This window comes from Chenopodium quinoa, unplaced genomic scaffold (genome assembly GCF_001683475.1).
Source record: "Chenopodium quinoa cultivar QQ74 unplaced genomic scaffold, ASM168347v1, whole genome shotgun sequence".
Classification (NCBI taxonomy): Eukaryota; Viridiplantae; Streptophyta; class Magnoliopsida; order Caryophyllales; family Amaranthaceae; genus Chenopodium; species Chenopodium quinoa.
Window position 1 is genome coordinate 2,574,140 of NW_018743389.1, and position 17,188 is coordinate 2,591,327.

Genomic DNA, 17,188 nt, shown 5'->3' on the forward strand with positions numbered 1-17,188 from the left:
CTGCCCTGCTGCCCAGCAGCTTGCTTCGCAAGCCAGCCCAGCCACCCCACGCACCCCTGCCATGCATCCCAGCCACACACACACAGCGCATAGCAGCATCAAGCCTTGCCCTTGTGCGCACCATAGGCAGCCACATGTGGGCTGCTAGGCAGCCCGGCTAGCCTTGGTGGCACTTGGGTGTGTGGCCTTGATTTGCATGCTATGACTCGGGATTTTGATCCCGATTTACGTGTGACATGAATTAATTCCAAATTATATTTTAGAATTAATTTTAGGGAAAATAAAATAAAATAAGACAACCATTAAGTCTAACTTAAACAAATTTTATTTTAATTGGTGCACAAGCCTAAATTTATCCAAAATTACAATTTTGAACAAAATTAGGTCAAACATTATGCTTAAAATAAAATGAGCTATGTCCAAAATTAATCTTGTCAATATGCAAATTAATAATGGATTTGACAAAAGGGAAGTTGGAAAAATTAATTAATCATCCAATGATAAAATTTTCCAACTTGCATACTTGTGTAAAATACCAAGATTACATCTTCCAATATGAAGATTAATCAAATTTTACTCACAAGTAATTGAACATAATGGATTTTAATCAACCAAAATATGAAAAAATCCAAACTTTGTTCAACATGGAATTTAAGGTTAGGGTTCCAATCATTTAAACACTTAAAGATTAGAACTTTAACATTACTTGGGAACTCAAAATACACAATCACAACAAGTTTTTCACACCTTATTGCAATTTATTTGCAAGATTGTGAAAACAAGTTTATGTGATTACTTGGTATATCAACTTAAGCACTAATAAACACTCCATTATTATGCTCAAGGATATTTTAAAACCAGTAGATTAGTGATGCAAATGTGCATTTAATCTAACCTTGTAATGCTTGCATTAATCAAGGCTTAAAAAGAATTAAAACTTTCGTTGAAAAACGAAAAACCCCAGATAAAATGGGTTTTTGGTTCGAATTTGGCTTCTGGACAATCCTAAAAGGGTTAAAACAGTTCCAGAATGTCGATTCCACCCAAAAATCACTATTTTTGAGCCAAAATCTAGGTTCGACAGCCAAATCGATAATAAAATCGAGTTTTAAAAATTAATTAAAACGAGCATCTAATCTAATTAGATGAACATGAACCAGAAAAATAAATTCTTTAAAACACCTTAATTAAACAATAATCGCAAAAATTAAAAGGAGCGTGGCTCCGATACCGCTGTAGGGTTTCGTAGTGACCCGACACTACGCGGAAGGAAACCCACCAAGACCCGCCCTTAATTAAAGCAATTAAACAAGCATAATAAACTTAATCAAACAAGATTAAGGACAAGAATTATACCTTTGACGCGTGCTTCGCTCCCAAAGAGCTCTTACTTCAAAATCCCGAAAAGACGAGATCTCCGACGGATCGTACCCTCGACCCGACCAGAGCGTCTAAGTCTTGAAGGTTAGTCAAGACCCGGACAAAATAACTATGAGTTTTACGAATCAAAGGTTTACTCTTTTCTAGAGTTGCCTTTTTAATTCCACTCAAGGTTGTTTCAAATCCCAATACCAAGCTTGGTATTTATAGGGAAATGATCCCTTGATTTTTCATCCTCCACCAATGTTGTTTCAAATCCCAATACCAAGCTATTAGGTTCTGGCTTGGCCGGACCTGGGTTGATAGGCTTTGATGTTTGGTTATCTTTGCTGATGGCGGGTGCTAATTAGTGGATTAGGGGGATGGATGAGAACTTGGATTTTCTTAAGGCTGATCCTAGGTTGGCTAGGGCATGTGCTTGCGTGTTCTGGTCTCTAGGTATTTGATTAATGGAAAAAGTAGCGAACATGGTTGCTAGAGATTTGGCAAAGTCTAGGTATAAGATCATCTTGGAATCTTTAGCTGCGAACTCACCGTTCATTTGGCTTGCTACCAAGAGAGAGTCACAGAACACCTGCAATTTAGAAGTTCCTAGATCCTTTGCTAGGTTCATTCCTGCAATCAAAGCCTCATATTCTACTTCATTGTTAGTAGCTTTGAAATTACAACAGATAGATTGTACCATCATATCCCCCTGTGGCGACTTCAGCAATACACCTGGACCTGCACCTCGGAAATTGGATAACCCATCGACGTATAAGGTCTAGGGTCCTTTCCTCGCGATTTAATCAATCTGCTTCACTTCTTAGGCTGCTTGTTGCTCTAGGTCAGGTCTAAAGTCAGCCACAAAGTCAGCCAGAGCTTGCGACTTTATAGTTGTTCTAGGTTCATACTTGATTTGGAATCCACTTAGCTCGATTGCCCATTTGCTCATTCGACCTGTCAATTCTTGTATGCGTAGCACAACCTTGATAGGATAGTTAGTCTTCACCACTACTGGGTGAGTTTCAAAGTAATGGCATAGTTTTCTCCAAGCTACTATTGGTGCTAATACCGGCTTTTTAAGTGATGAGTATTTTGTTTCAGCACTAAGGAGAGTTTTGCTAACATAATAGACAGGTAACTGTTGGCTTTCAGCTTCCCTTCCCAGGACAGCACTTACAGCTTGTGTGTTGACTGCTATGTAAAGCTGCAAAGACTCTCCTTCAGCAGGTTTGGATAATAAGGGAGGCGACATTAAATAAAGTTTTAGGTCCTGTAGGGCCTTTTCGTGGTCATCAGTCCAATGAAAACCTTTGTTTTTCCTTAAAACGTTGTAAAACAAATGACATTTATCTGATGACCTCGAAATAAATCTATTTAATTCGGCTATTCTACCTGTTAGTTTTTTAACTTCTTTTAGATTTCCAGGTGATTGGAGATTAATAATGGCACGTACCTGATCTGGGCTACCCTTGATTCCTCGTTGAGTGACTACGTAGCCTAGGAACTTACCTGCAAATACTCCAAATGAGCATTTAGATGGGTTCAGCCTCATCTCATATTTCCTCAGCACACCGAATGCTTCGTTCAGGTGCTCCACATGGTCAGCTGCTTTCTTTGACTTTACCAACATGCCGTCGATATAAACTTCCATGGTGTCCCCCGGTTGGTCTATGAACATCTTTTTAACTAGCCTGTGATTGGTAGTACCGACATTCTTTAATCCGAACGGCATTACTTTGTAGCAGTAGATTCCTTTATCTGTCATGAAGGCGGTCTTCTCTTGATCATCTGGATGATCTGGTTATAACCTGAATACGCATCCATGAATGTGAGCAACTCGTGCCCGGATGTAGCATCTACCATTGAATCTATATGATGCAAGGGGAATGGGTCCTTGGGGAAAGCTTTATTCAGATCGTGAAGTTGATGCAGACTCTCTAGGTTCCGTTCTTTTTGCTGACGATGACCACATTAGCTAGCCAATCTACAGACTTGACTTCCCTTATCTTCCCGGTATCTAGCAGCTTCTAAACTTCTTCGTTTATAATCTGGTTACGCTCAGGTGCAAATTTTCTTCTCTTCCGCTTCACCAGCTTCATGCTGGGATCTACATTGAGCTTGTAAGTTATAACTTTCGGGCTGATTCCTTTCATGTCTTGATGAGACCAAGCAAAACAATATGAATTCTCCCTCAAGCACTTTACGATGGCTTCTTTTTGGCCTGCAAGTAATGCTGCTCCAATCTTGGCTATTTGATTTGGCTTGGATTCACCCAGCACCACTTCATCTAATTGAAGCTCATCTGGGCGTCCTGGCGCTGGATTTTGCTGTAATTGCTAGATTCAGGGCCCATTGGGGTTCATAGCGATCTGGTAACATTCTCTGACTTGATTTCTATCTCCTTCGACTATTGCTACTGAAAGGAATGGTGTCCTTCCAACAAGTGTATTATTCCGATAGAGGGTTAAGAATTATTACAGAGCTAATTCTTCAGTAAGGTCAAGTGATCGGAATGCCTAGGTGGAGGCCGCTTCCGATCAGTAATATTAAGGTATAATTAATATTACAGCTTAATCTTAACTGAACCCTTCGGGTCGAACCCAATCGAACAACCGATTCGAGACGACGAATTAATCCGAAGGATTTAATGAGTCGACGGAGTTTTACGAATACAGACGTCGGATATCGAGCCTAGGGCGTCGAAACCGAGCATCGCAAAATCACAAGCAACAAGTTCGAGCGTAGCCGTAGTATCACAGTGGCCTAGCCATGTGAACGCTAGGCTAACTCGAGCTAACATGCAACTAGCATGGCTAGACGCAAGCCTAGGCACTATCGCAACCCATCGCAGCACAAGCATAGCACCATCGCATGGCTAGGCTTGTGCGTGCGCTTGTGCCTTAGCCTATCGCACCATCGCAGCAGCATGGCTACGCATATGCGTGCCTTCGCATGGCACTGCACCGCAGCATGCGTGCCTGGGTGCTAGGAACCATCGCAGGCCCCTCGCACAAGCATAACACTATCGCATGGCTAGGCCAGTGCGTGTGTGCGTGTGCGTGGAGGGCATCGCTGCAGCAGCACGAGCCTCGCTCAGTGCGTGTGTATACAAGCCATCGCAGCATCACAGCACCAAGCTTCGCATGCTTGTTCGTGTGGCTGGCAAGGCGATGCCCAGCATGCGTGGCTCGCTAGCAGCATGCATGCTGGGAGTGCGAGGGCCTGGGTGTGCGTGTGCGTGCAAGAGCCAGGCAGCCAACAACGCTTGTTAGCAGCGCCCAGCGCCTAGCAAGCAGCAGCACGCAGCGTGCGTGGAGCTGGCTGGGCAGATGCTTACTGCCTTGTGCTGGCTGGCTGGGCTAGCTAGCAGTGCTAGCTGGATGCCAGCCCAGCAGCCCCTATGCCGGTTTTGTGAGGGTGGGGACCAAGGCTTGGGCAAAGCCTTGGGGAGCAACGCAATGGTCCCCACCCACCTCTCTTGGTCCTCACTTAACCCTCTTTCTCCCCTTGACACTTGTTGCATTGTGATTGATTTGATTATTAATTTATTTTGGAATTAAATTAATTATCAAAATTATTCATTCTCCCACATTGGTTGGGAAATGAAGATCAAGGGTTCATTTCCCTATAAATACCAAAGTTTGGGTATTTGAGAAAGAACAGTCTTGAGTGGAATTAAAAGGCAACTATTGATTTGAGTAAACCTTGATTCGTAAAACTCATAGTTTTTTTTGTCCGGGTCTCGACTAACCTTCGAGACTTAGGACGCTCGGGTCGGGTTCGAGGGTACGATCCCGTTGGAGACCTCGTATTTTCGGGGTTCAAGTAAGAGCTCATTGTTGAGCGAAGCACGCGTCAAAGGTATAATCTTTTATCCTTTGTTGCGTTTAATTATGTTTTGCTTGTTAATTGCATTTATTATGGGGGCGGATCTTGGCGGGTTTCTTTCCGCGTAGTGTGGGTCACTACGAAACCCTACAGCTACTCCCCTTGGACTTGGAAATTTCAGCAGCTGATGGTAGGTTGACGAGATAGCCTTCATTTTATGGATCCACAGAGTTCCCACTATCACATTATAGGCGGTCTGGCAATCTACCACATCGAATCTATGCATCATATTGACGCCTTTTAACAAGGTGGGCAACTGGATTTCCCCCAAGGTATTCATGCGTTCTCCATTGAACCCGACGAGGACTGTAGACTTTTTAGTGATATCTGACTCCCTGAATTCGGGTTGATTAAAGGCGCCTCTAAATATTATGTTTGTCGAGCTTCCATTGTCTACCAGCACCCTTTTCATCTTGCAATGACCAACATAGAGGGAAATAACCTGACAATCATGATGCTTTGGCTCATTGAATCTGCTTTCATCAAACACTATCTTCATTTCATCTAAAGCTTTCTCTTCTCTGCTGGGATAGGTTTGGGGAATGCTGGAAGTTGATGTACCAACCCTTGCTATATTCTTCGCGCTGGAATAAGGCATTCCACTTATGCTAGATCCTCCTGATATAACGCTGATCACCACGCTAGGCGGAGGCAAAGCTAGTGAAACTGGCAGGACTTCTCTCTTTACTTCAGGTCCCTTTCCTTTCTTGCCTAGGAGATCTTTCAAGTAACCCTTTTTAAGCAGCCAGGTTACCTCTTTTTCAGAACGTTGCACTCATCGGTCCTATTCCCATGATCTCCATGGTATTCACACCACCTAGATTTATCTTTTTGGTGGTCCGGCTTATCGCTCTTTCTAGGCCACCTCACAGGTTGCCCGATTTCCTTTAGAGCATTGACGACCCCTGCTATATCGGTATCGAAACCATATGAATCGATGGCATGATGATCTTCTCGGTCCTGCTTGCTGGAAGCTTCACCTATTCTTGAATCTGACACGCTGCTCACATTGCTACGCCTCGGATTATTATGCCAGTTATTCTGCCTAGGTCTAGAATACTGATTTCCAAAATACCTAACTGGCCTTTTCTCGATCAGCTTTCTTGATTGCTCGTCCTCTTCTACACGAACTTCGGCCATTGCCCTGGTTCTAACTTCTTCAAAAGAGGCACAGGGATATCTGGTCAACTCATAATACAACCTGGAACGGTAATGAGTCCCTTACGGAAGGCTTCTGTGGCAGTTGAATGATCGCAATTCTTGATGTTGACCATCTCTCTATTGAACCTGTCCCAATATTGCCTGGTCGTTTAATTCTGCTTCTGGACGACTCGGTACAGGACACTGCTCTGCTTCTCAAACTCTCTGCTGGTAGCGAATGGCTGATAGAACTTGTTCACCAAACTAGAGAAGCTACTGATAGATCCAAACTTCAAGTTGATCAGCCATTGGAGTTTAGGCTTGATAAAGTAGCGCCGAAGGACTTGTACATGGAGGGTTCAATAAGCTCGCATGGAATGGATAGCTTCCACATCTTTTGCTTGTAATGGGCCACATGATCTTGGGGGTCAGTGGTTCCATCGTACAGCTTAGGGAAGGATGGGATATTCAGCTTTGTGGGAATTCTGACTTTAGCAATTCATCCACAATGGGAGATTCAGCAAACCCATCACGAGATTCATAGGCCACAGGTTTTGGCCCACCTGGTAGCCGGGTCAAGAGCTTCATCATTTTTCGATTTTGAGCTTCAATAATAGCCACCTTTTTGGCCATAGGATCGGGGTCTTCGCCAGACTCCCTATTCTTCTTATGAGGATCGTTTGTTTCCCCTTTAAATTCATCGGATGAGATCAAGGAGAGCTGGAGAATGTCGTTGGTTTTGAATCTTCTTTTCTTGTTGCTCTTAACAGATTCAAGCTCCTTGTTCGGCTTCTCCAAGGATGCCTAATGAGATTGAGATTCTGTCTAGAGCCCCAGGTTTCGTTCCCGGATAGCTTTTAATTCTTCTCGAGTTTCCCGTAATTGCTCAACGATTTCGGCCATGTTAGGATCTTGAATGGGAGTGTCAACCATGATGGGTGACAAGTCGGATGAAATGATTAGGAAGATCTAACTGGTCCCCACAAACGGCGCCAAACTGTTTAGGTTAAAATCTAGGTTCAAAATAATAACAGCTAGATTAATTTGAATGAGAATGACTATGTTGGTTCAAGGAAATAAGATAAAGGGGAATGTAATAAATGAGCAAAGGGAAAGGGGAGAAGAGACACGAGATGATGACGTAGAAAACCCAAGGAACAAGGGTAAAAACTGCGGGTGGCAATGAGTCCACCAATCCATTAGGTTGACAGGTTGAAACGGATACAATTTATGTTTACAATATGATAGTAACGATGTTTAGGATTGCTAATACTTAATTGCTATCAATAATAAGGCTGGATATTTTGTGATGCTTGATACCATGATTTTTTTCCTATTTATAGCATAAGAAACAACTTCAAAGACTTCAACGGCTTCATTCTGGATTCCTTGGAATCCTAGGCTAGTGGGTTGAGGTAGTTCCTACTTCCTCACCTTTACCCTTGAAGACTTATCTATTGTAGTTTGAATTGGTCTTCTCTAACGGCATACTGGTGCTTTGTGGGTCCGATATTCTTGGCAGCTCTCTTGACTTGTTCAAACAAAGATACCTTTGGAATATTCCTTAGAAAGACCTCTGCTTGACTTCGTTTAATATCTGGAACCGAGTAACTGATTTCATAACAACCTGGAACCTAAAACCTAGCAACTTAGCAACCTGGCAACCTGCGAACAAGTGAACCCGAGATGAAAATTTGGGCATAACATTAACTCCATTTGTTCAAATGACAGTTGATGTGAAAATTAATGCCATAGAGGAAGAGAAAAATATCTTACATGCCAATTTTAAGGTGTTGATTTAGTTTCCGTACACATACATCTATTTATGGCTATATTTGTCTAAATGCGTACGACCCCTGCAGGCCTGCACCCCCATCCTGCCCCCTACCTCCCTAGCCCCACCCTGTACAATCCTTCTCCCATCTCTTATACCCCCTCCCTGCACTGCATCCCTCTTTTACAGCCCGTTTCCCAGCCCCTAAACCTACCCCTACCTCTCTGCCCCTACCCATCCCCTACATCCCTGCCTGCACTTTCCCCCACTTCCCTACACCCCCTGCCTGCACCTACTGCACTCATCCCTTGCACCCCCTCCCTACACATGTACCCCTCTATGCATGCCCCCTCCCTGTACTACATCCTCCTAGCATGCTAAAAAACATCACCCTATATATTGACTGCACACTGCCCTCCCTAACCAAAGCTACACAAATAAAAAATTTAAAGGAGAAAAGTACATGGCCATAACTTCTTGTGTTTTCTTGTTCGTCTTTAGAAACTCGCCACTGACATTGGTGGAATGAAGTTGCTTTTTTTGTTCCCTGCTCTCAGATTTCTTATGTTTTCCTGATACAAAATAACAAATCAATGACAAGAACTATTGACATAAATGGAAAGACTACTTAAATCATCCTTAGTTCAAAACATACCTTTTTTTTGTAACTCTAATTTCAGGTAAATTTTCAAGTTCTTTCTCAAGTTCTTACATCTCATGCTCGTCGTTACAGGGAACATCATTATAGCACACGTGTTGCATTGATTTTGTTTTTTTTATTATTTTTTTTTGTTAATTTTTTTTTTGTTATTTTATTATTTTTTTTTTTTTATTTTTATTTTTTTTATCAAAGGCATTCAATTATTGTTATCTATGAATCTTTTCTATTTTATGTCTTTGGGTATAGGTGTGTATCTAACAGAATAGATACTTTCAGTAACGGTGACAACCGTACGGCTTGTAATGTGTGTTAAATGTATCTGGCTAGTGTTACATTTTATTCTACCATTCTTGATGTCTAGATGATGCTGTTGTTGCTGCCCCATGTGCCTTTCCTTAGTTCATTTTAATTTTTCAGTTTTGATTATAATTGGAGGTGCAACTCAAGTTCCAAAAGTTGCATGATTCTAATGAGAGGCGAAGCTAAGTAAATTGAATATGGCTTAGGAAGATTTTAGCTTTGTGATTTGAATTTCTGGTGAGCCAGATGAACCTGACATAGGGTTCTCCTTTCAGATCAGTGATGACAACCCCTATGTCATACCCGAGACGGAACCCACACAACAGAAGCAGATCCAGGAATGCAATTGGCAGGTTGTCAATGTAATTAACCACCCCTGCTAACTACATTCATGTTTTGCATCGTCAAGTGAGTGCATTTATCGGCTCTTGCAATTTGAAACGTTTTAAAAGATCTTCATAGCTCTATTTGCTCATATCTTTTCCGAATTTAATGATATTCAGGGTCATCATGGTTTTGATAAACAAGGTACCTGATTCAAGCGGCTCGCTAAGGATCAGAAAATGCACTCAGATTGTTAGGAGAGCATTATGCGTTTGATTTTATGCTCTGGGAAAGTAAGTATTTTTTCCATGTGGTCAACATTATAGCATCATATCTTTTTGGTTTTGCTTTATCAATGAGGATTTAGGAACTTTGTTAGTGCAGTCTTTTCCAGATAAGTAGACAACAAAATTAGCTGACAATAAAAGAAAGTTGTAGCTATGTTTGCTTTATTTGTTTTTTGTCATGGGCCAGTGTTTGACCTAAAAATGCTGTGTTAATTTATGCAACACTAGCATGTGTTCTGAAGTTTATCAATTATGTTGATGTTCTGGTGAAGTCATTGTTCCCCGCTCTGAAATCATGTGGGTTTATTATGAACTTGATCAACACAGGAAGAAACAAAATAGCAGCGATATTGCCATCTATGGAGTGGAGCAGCTTTGCCCTTTCCCATATGACCTTGTCCATTGAGAGTTGAATCGATATCCAAGTAAGTTATTAAATTGGTCTGGTTACATTTGTTATAGTAAGTTTACTCAAAATGAGGGGTTTTCTGGTGAAGGATGGCATTGGAGATGTGTAGTTTCAGGCATTTAAGCATTCCACATTCTACTTCATGCTGCATATAATCAATTTAGTTTAACTTGTGCAAATGTGTTACATTATATGTAAGCGCAAAGCCTTGGGGAGTAAGTAAAGCACTAGAATCCTAATAATACAAGACTAGGAAACAAGATACATACAGAATTGTTTGTTTCCTGAACACACCAAGACTTTCCTTAATAAACGGATTGCTAGTATCATGTAACAAGAATTTTGGTTGCATCAGAATTTTGACTTGGAATTTTATATATTAAAAAAAATGGAATTTTGACTGGGAATATTTGCTGCAGATGCTGAGGTAGTCTGGTGTCAGGAAGAGCCAATGAACATGGGCGCTTACAGCTATATTGCACAGTCTATGTCCAACAATGAAATCTTTCGACAGAGGAAGTGCTGACGACATTGAGTATGTTGGGCGCCTTCCATCTGCTGCAATTGCTACTGGTTTTATTTCAGTTCATAGCAAAGGACAGATCAAGCTTCGGCAGAAGGCATTGCAGTCAGAGCCAATCCCATTCCCTTGAGCCAGTAGGCTGGTGGTGCATGCTTAACACAGATGGAGCAGCAAAGGGCCCTCTTGGGCTAGCTGGGTGAGGGGATATTATCATAGATGAGACAAGTTAATTTTGGGTGTTCTGCCAACTTTGGGTGTTGCTCAGCCTTTCGAGCTGAAATTCTGGCGCTTAAGAAGGGTCTGATCTTAGCCAGGTGAATGATGCGGATGAATGAGTTGAAATTCTTGCGCTTAAGAAGTTCTATCAAATTAAACGAGCAAGATGATGCGGGTGAATGTGCCCACTTAATCAATTTCTGTAAAGATTTGATACAAAAGGAAGAATGGGAAGTCCAGATACTCCATGTCTATCGTGAAGGCAATCGTGCAGCGGACTAGCCTGCTAACATTGGTGTAGCTCAATCAAATAATTTTAGTTCATTGTTAGATGTTCCTTTAGAACTAGCTAGGATCCTAAAGGAGGATATCCAAGGATGGCTATTCCACGATTGGTTCCCACTTAGTGTCCTGCTGGTGTCGTAGCTTTCTAAATTTTTTTAGTTGGTTTGTTGCTTTCTTGTTTTTGGTACCTGTACCTCGTTTGCCAAAAAAAAAAAAAAGAGAGAGATATTTTCTCAGAGAGAAATGCAAGTATGTCATGTAAGAAATAAAACATGGACCTTTTATCCGGCTTTCTTGGAGCAATTATTCTCCGGAGAAAGCTGGTGGTGCTCAAAACCTTTTTGATTTTAAAATCCTTTTTATTTGCTATTTTAAGAAATATATACGAAGTACTGCAGTAAAATTTTATAATAGGAACTGTTATTAGCCATTTGGCTCATGTACAATCTTTTAGGAAAACATGTTGCGCCCCTAAATAATTATTGATTACCGGCTTAGCGCAATTTATAGAAGTTCATTTGAGAATAGTTTCTTTTATCTATATGTATTATAAACTAAACTAGAAAAATGCCAAAAAAAATAAAAAAAATCCAAAATTAATAATTATAAATTACCAAAAAAACCTTGCTTTTGCAGGCTATTTTACGCTAAGGTCTTTTTTTAATATTAATAATTATAAGATACGTTATTTTTAAAATGAATTAATTTGAATTTTATTTGGGTAAATGTCATACGATTATAAACTTATAATGGTGCATAATCAAATTCCCACCAATTTTACTTGTAAGAATTTATAAATAAATTTTTTTTACATAGTTTGTATCTCATGGTTAAAACTAAAAGATTGATAACATTAGTCTAAGTTTATTTTCCTTACAAGAAATACGATTCGTTTGTTTTAACATATTGCCACGGAAATAAATTTTAATGTGGCAAAGTGTTAGAATGACTGTCACAGTTAAAAATAAAAAAATACCCATGACACAAGTGTTTGTTTGCCACGAGAAAAATATTTGTTGTGGCAACAATGTCCATTTGCCACGGGAACATAATTACGTGTGCAAAAGTGTTTATTTGCTACAGGAAAAAAATTTAACCGTGGCACTAGTTTCAATTAGCCACGAGCTTCATTTTTCCAATGGCATAATATTTGTTGTCATATCAAGATTAGTATTGAACTTATTTTTCCCGTGGCAACACTAGTAGAAAAATTGAAAAGGCACCCTCCTTTTCCCACCGGTTTTTAAAAACCGGGCAAAGTTAAAAAATAAAAAAAAAAAAAAAGGTAAAGGGATATGCCACCGGTTCAACCCAAACCAGTGGGAAAAGTATTTTCACAAACGGTTCGAACCGGTACGCAAATAAAAAAAAAAAAAAAAAAAAACCACCTTAATTATAATCGTGAAATACTCTTCTTCTTCCTTCAGTACGTTTATTTCATTCCCTGCTTCCCCTTCAATTAATCTTCCTTCTCTCGTTCTCGCCTGCCCTCACCATGGCTCTCCTTCACGCATAGGTTGTCCTCCATTGAAGCGCATTCTGGGCTTTCTCACCTCCATTGCCGCGCAACTCCTCTCTTTCTCTCCATATATAGCTATCTCCTCCATTGAAGCACATACTGTCGAGCTTTCTGACCTCCATTGAAGCGCATTTCGAGCTTTCCAACTCCATTGTAGCAGCTTCGAGGTAAGAAATATTTCTTGGTCTTCCTAGTCTATTGAATAGCTTCGCAATCTAGGGTTAGTCGTTGATTTAGGATTTTCTGTTCTTTGTGGTTTGCTTTGAGATTTTGGGTGGATTATGCAAAGAAGCTCATAAATTACAAACATTGACTTCCTCAACTTGTTAGCTAGGGTTTGTCATTGAAGCGCGCACGGCTCTACCTCCACCACAACGGCCTCCTTATCACGGCGGCAAGGCCTTCTTTTTCTAGGGTTTATCGTCAATTCCCCCCTTTTTCTTCGATCTTTTTTGTTTGATATTTTTTTATTATTGAAGATTTCTTGTGTACTATGTGTGTTAGTGTGTGATTGCTGTTTGTTTTTGTTTCTTTGAGATGTACTGGTACAACTGTTAGTGTGTGATGAAACATAATTGATTGAAATTATGTTGTTCAAGCTTGATGGTATGTCTCTTTTCTCAACATTGATTGAATTTATATGATGAATCAAGTGTTGTGTTTGGTATCTGAATCGTATTTGTTCTTCATGGTTTTCAGCGAAGAGCTGAGTTGAAGGGGAGGGTTAGATGAGCTTTGAAGCACTCGTAGTCAATTGAATTGCGCACTAAGGATGTAAGTGGTGATATTGCACATTATTGGTGAGCTAAAGATGTTTTGGATCCTTTTCAATTCTTTTCCCTACATTGGTTGATATGATATTTGCCTTAATTAGTGATAATCAGTTGTCGCTTTTAATGTCATTGTCCTCATTAATATCGTTAGCAAGAGCCATTAAAACCACATGTTATCAGGCCATCAAATTAAGGGCTTAGCTTTCTTCCTTACTCATTCTCCTCCACCCCCATACAATTTTCAGAAAAAATTCCCCCCCTTTCTTCTGTAGCTTAGTGACTGTTTGTGGCTTATGTTTGCTTGTTTCATGCCTCTAATGATCAACTATAGCTTGTGAACTTTACGTAATGAGTATTGAATGAAATTAAGATCAATTTCTCGACAACGTATACACTGTTTAGAATTGGGATTTGAGTGCCCTTTCTGTGGGCTAATCTTATCTTTGATATTGCTCCAATAGCAAGAATTCAGCATACCTTACATAGTAAATATCAAATTAGGGTTAAAACTTAAAAGTATGTTGTGTGGTTAATTAATACACCCTATATAATTTGGACATACGTCGGGATTTCCCTAATAATCTTTCATTGTATTGTCGGTAGCTCATAATTTTGCCTTTTATATAGTTGCCTTTTAAAGCTTGTATTTGGGGCTATATCTCAATACACGTTTAAAACGAGTTGATGGCAACCAATTAATTAAGTAATAATGTATAACTTATTTACGTTGTAGTGCAATGGTTGGTCTTCACATGCTTCTGAAAATGGAAGCGCAAATCAAGGCCTAATGGTTTGTGTAAATGACAAGAAAATTTACAATTAAAGTAGGAACAATTTCCATCTTAGTCTGTTAACAAACATTGTGGTACTCAAGCTTGTGTGTTATTAGTTGAGTATACATTGATGATTATGATGTGATTGATGTCTTCTCCTTTGGACCATAACTCTGGCAACTTTATGGTTTTTATTTCTTTTGAAGCTCTAATTCCATTATGTGCTCTTTTGGCACTTCACCTAGTTTATGTATAAACTCTACAAGAAAGCACAAATGAAAAATTCCTGACATGTGAAAACCTAATGTTCCTATTTATTCTTGTTAGCATTTGATTGTTGATTCTTGATTGAAAAATGTCTTACATCTTGCTATTTCAGCTTCTCATTAGAGGACTTTGTAGTAATAGTCCTGAATCCTGATAACATTACCAAATATGTGGCATGTTGTCCCTTATTTGAGTGCCTTTGTGCTCTATATTTTCCATCTTTTATTGTGTTTACGGCATCGACTAGGGCCACAAGACTACTCCATAGTCCTATACTCTTGTGGATGAATTGTTGCAAATATTAGTTGCCTAGGGTGTTTGGCTTTTAGAGTTTCATGCTTTTTTTTCCTTTTTTTTTTTTTTTTTTTTTTTAATGTATATATTTTTCCCTCAGTTTTGATTTGTATTATAAATCTTCACCTTGTCTGCTAGCATGGCATAGTGGAGATAACTTCATTTTAATCAAATTGTAACGTTTTTATTTTTCCAGGAACTTAGTTGAGCTCGACGTTCAGGAAAATGGAATTGATGACCGCAGTGGCTGTTGGTTGAGTTGCTTTCCTGAAAACTTTACTTCATTGGAAATTCTAAATTTCTCTAATCTTCATTCAGAAATCTGCTTTCCGTCCCTTGAGAGACTAGTAGCTAGGTGTAAATCTTTAAGGGTCTTAAAGGTGAACCGATATGTGAACCTGGAGCAGCTACTGAGGTTGCTTACTCATGCTCCTTGGTTGACACAGCTAGGCACAGGTGCCTTCTCACAGGAGCTCTAGCCAGCTCAGTATTCTAGTCTCGAGAGCGTGTTTAACAACTATCATAGTCTTCAAACTATCTCTGGTTTATATGAAGCTCATCCACTCTGTTTGTTTGGTAATTTTGTTATAACAATCTTATAAGTAGTTTTTATTAGTGTTATTAGTGATTATGGTATATAATGAATGATAAAATCAGGGGTCGAATCGTGTAATTAGTGTTTGAATTAAGCTTAAAATTTCCACTTTAGAAGGTGTGGAGTGTATGTGTTGTTTTTCCATTAACTAATTGGTTGTAGTTTTCGTATTTGCAGCCACATGAAACTAATTTTCCGAAATTAAAGGCTGAGCAAGAGCTTGTGCTTGAAAATGCACCTCCAAATATAGCTAAACCCTCACTTTCTTCACAGAAGGTATATGATTCCTCACTCCTTGTGTTTTTCTACTTATTACATCTGTCTTTAATTAGTAGTCGCGTTGATAGTGTGATTTAAACCAGTAACGTGACAACTACATGATAAATGGAATCACATATGGTTTGGCATTATTTTTATAATTGATAACTGATAATGATATTGGTAAAGTGGAATTTTATCTGTAATTGGCTGAATGTGGAGAGCTGAAAGTTCTGAACCATCTGTTTGATGCAAAGAATTTATGCTCGGTTTTTCATTTTTTCACTCATTTAGAATTGACAGTTCATTTGCCAGTGGGTTATTGGACTATGACAAATTATGGATTTGATTTGATTATGCTACCTTGATATTACTTCAAGTAAATTTCTATTCCTTGTTTGGATTTGATTATGCTACCCTGACATTTTCTGTTTCCATGCTGAAATTCTTGCAGATTGAAAATGCTCCATCAGAAAGCCATTTACTAGCAAACGAATGGCTGATGGATCCAAGAGAGTTAGAGTTCCTCACACTCTCAGCCAGCAGGTAATTATTACACTATAGTACAGAATATACAAAGTTATTCATGGTTTTAATTTGAGAAGTGGATTCTATGTATAAATTACCTCATTCCTGGGATATATACTGATTGTAACATAAGGAGGCCTAAATCAGTCTGCTCCTTAAAAAGTTCAAATATTTTCTATCCCTCTTCATAGTTACTACCAAATGTTTTATGTACATATAGTGAAGGTAGTAGTTTTTAGTGGGATGTAAATTAACATTTGTAGTGAAGTTGGAAATTTTATTATGATTGCTTTCAATTAAAATTATTTTGAAACGCTGGAATTGAAATAATCTCTGTTCTGTAGTTTGTCTCGTGCAGGTCCTGTAGCAGGTCTTACTCTGGTACAGATTCTGCTGCAGTCTCTGTTCTGGTGCTGGATTTGGTTTGCTGGGTTCTGGCTTTGTTAAGTTCAGGTCTGCTAGGGTCTGGTTTACAGACGCTCGGGTTTCTGGTTTCTGGTTGCTGTGCTGTTCCTGGCTACTGGGATCTGGTTGCAGGCTCTGGTGCAGTTCATGTGCTGGATTTGGTTGCTGCAGGTGTTGGGTGGCTGGCTATGCTTGGTATGCTCATCTGTTTGGAAACCTACTGCTGGAAGCCTGCTGGCTGTGTCTGTTTGGGCTATTTCTGTTTTTTGTTTCTGTTAGGGTGGGCTGCTGTCTTCTATTGCAGTGCATCATGGTTGGCTATTTTTGAAGAAAATATATATGTTAGTGTTTATATGTCCATTTTTTTTTAGTTTTTTAAAGTGTAATATTACAAATTATTGAGGCAAATATATGTGTTTTATGTATATTATGATTATATATAAGTATTTGGTACAATTTAAGTGAAAAAAATGCAAAAAAAAAAAGAAAAAAATTTTAATTTTTTGGGGCACTTTTGGCACCGATTTTGGAAAGAACCGGTGCTAAAAGTTTTTTTAAATTTTTTTTTGGAGACTTTTGGCACCGGTTCAATGTGTAAACCGGT

General features: G+C 39.4%; 1 protein-coding gene and 1 long non-coding RNA gene across 10 annotated transcripts; both read left to right on the top strand.

Annotated features, from left to right (window-relative positions):
- The first annotated feature begins 8,170 nt into the window (after positions 1–8,170).
- LOC110738292 lies at positions 8,171–11,638 on the top strand. 2 transcript variants are annotated; one of them, XR_002514600.1, is made up of 5 exons: positions 8,171–8,847; positions 9,404–9,536; positions 9,632–9,745; positions 10,067–10,164; positions 10,568–11,638. It is a non-coding gene; the product is annotated as an uncharacterized LOC110738292 (long non-coding RNA). The 2 variants fall into 2 exon arrangements; XR_002514599.1 differs by having other exon boundaries at positions 8,171–9,536.
- Positions 11,639–12,201: 563 nt separating this feature from the next.
- LOC110738421 lies at positions 12,202–16,986 on the top strand. Of its 8 annotated transcripts, none has more exons than XM_021918821.1 (6): positions 12,202–12,858; positions 12,959–13,465; positions 14,995–15,374; positions 15,571–15,669; positions 16,106–16,197; positions 16,538–16,986. In XM_021918821.1, exons 3-6 carry the CDS (start codon positions 15,348–15,350, stop codon positions 16,953–16,955), a joined length of 636 nt encoding a protein of 211 aa, XP_021774513.1. In that variant the 5' UTR covers positions 12,202–12,858; positions 12,959–13,465; positions 14,995–15,347; the 3' UTR covers positions 16,956–16,986. The 8 variants fall into 8 exon arrangements, with proteins under 8 accessions (XP_021774513.1, XP_021774514.1, XP_021774515.1 ...); XM_021918822.1 differs by having other exon boundaries at positions 13,022–13,465; XM_021918823.1 differs by having other exon boundaries at positions 13,026–13,465.
- Positions 16,987–17,188: the final 202 nt, after the last annotated feature.

Excerpts from the sequence above, each read along its gene's own strand:
- LOC110738421 (XM_021918821.1), top strand. The coding sequence starts at position 15,348 with ATGAAGCTCATCCACTCTGTTTGTTTG. Across the intron at positions 15,375-15,570 it reads TCATCCACTCTGTTTGTTTG|CCACATGAAACTAATTTTCC; the intron begins GTAATTTTGTTA and ends TCGTATTTGCAG. Across the intron at positions 15,670-16,105 it reads CCTCACTTTCTTCACAGAAG|ATTGAAAATGCTCCATCAGA; the intron begins GTATATGATTCC and ends AAATTCTTGCAG.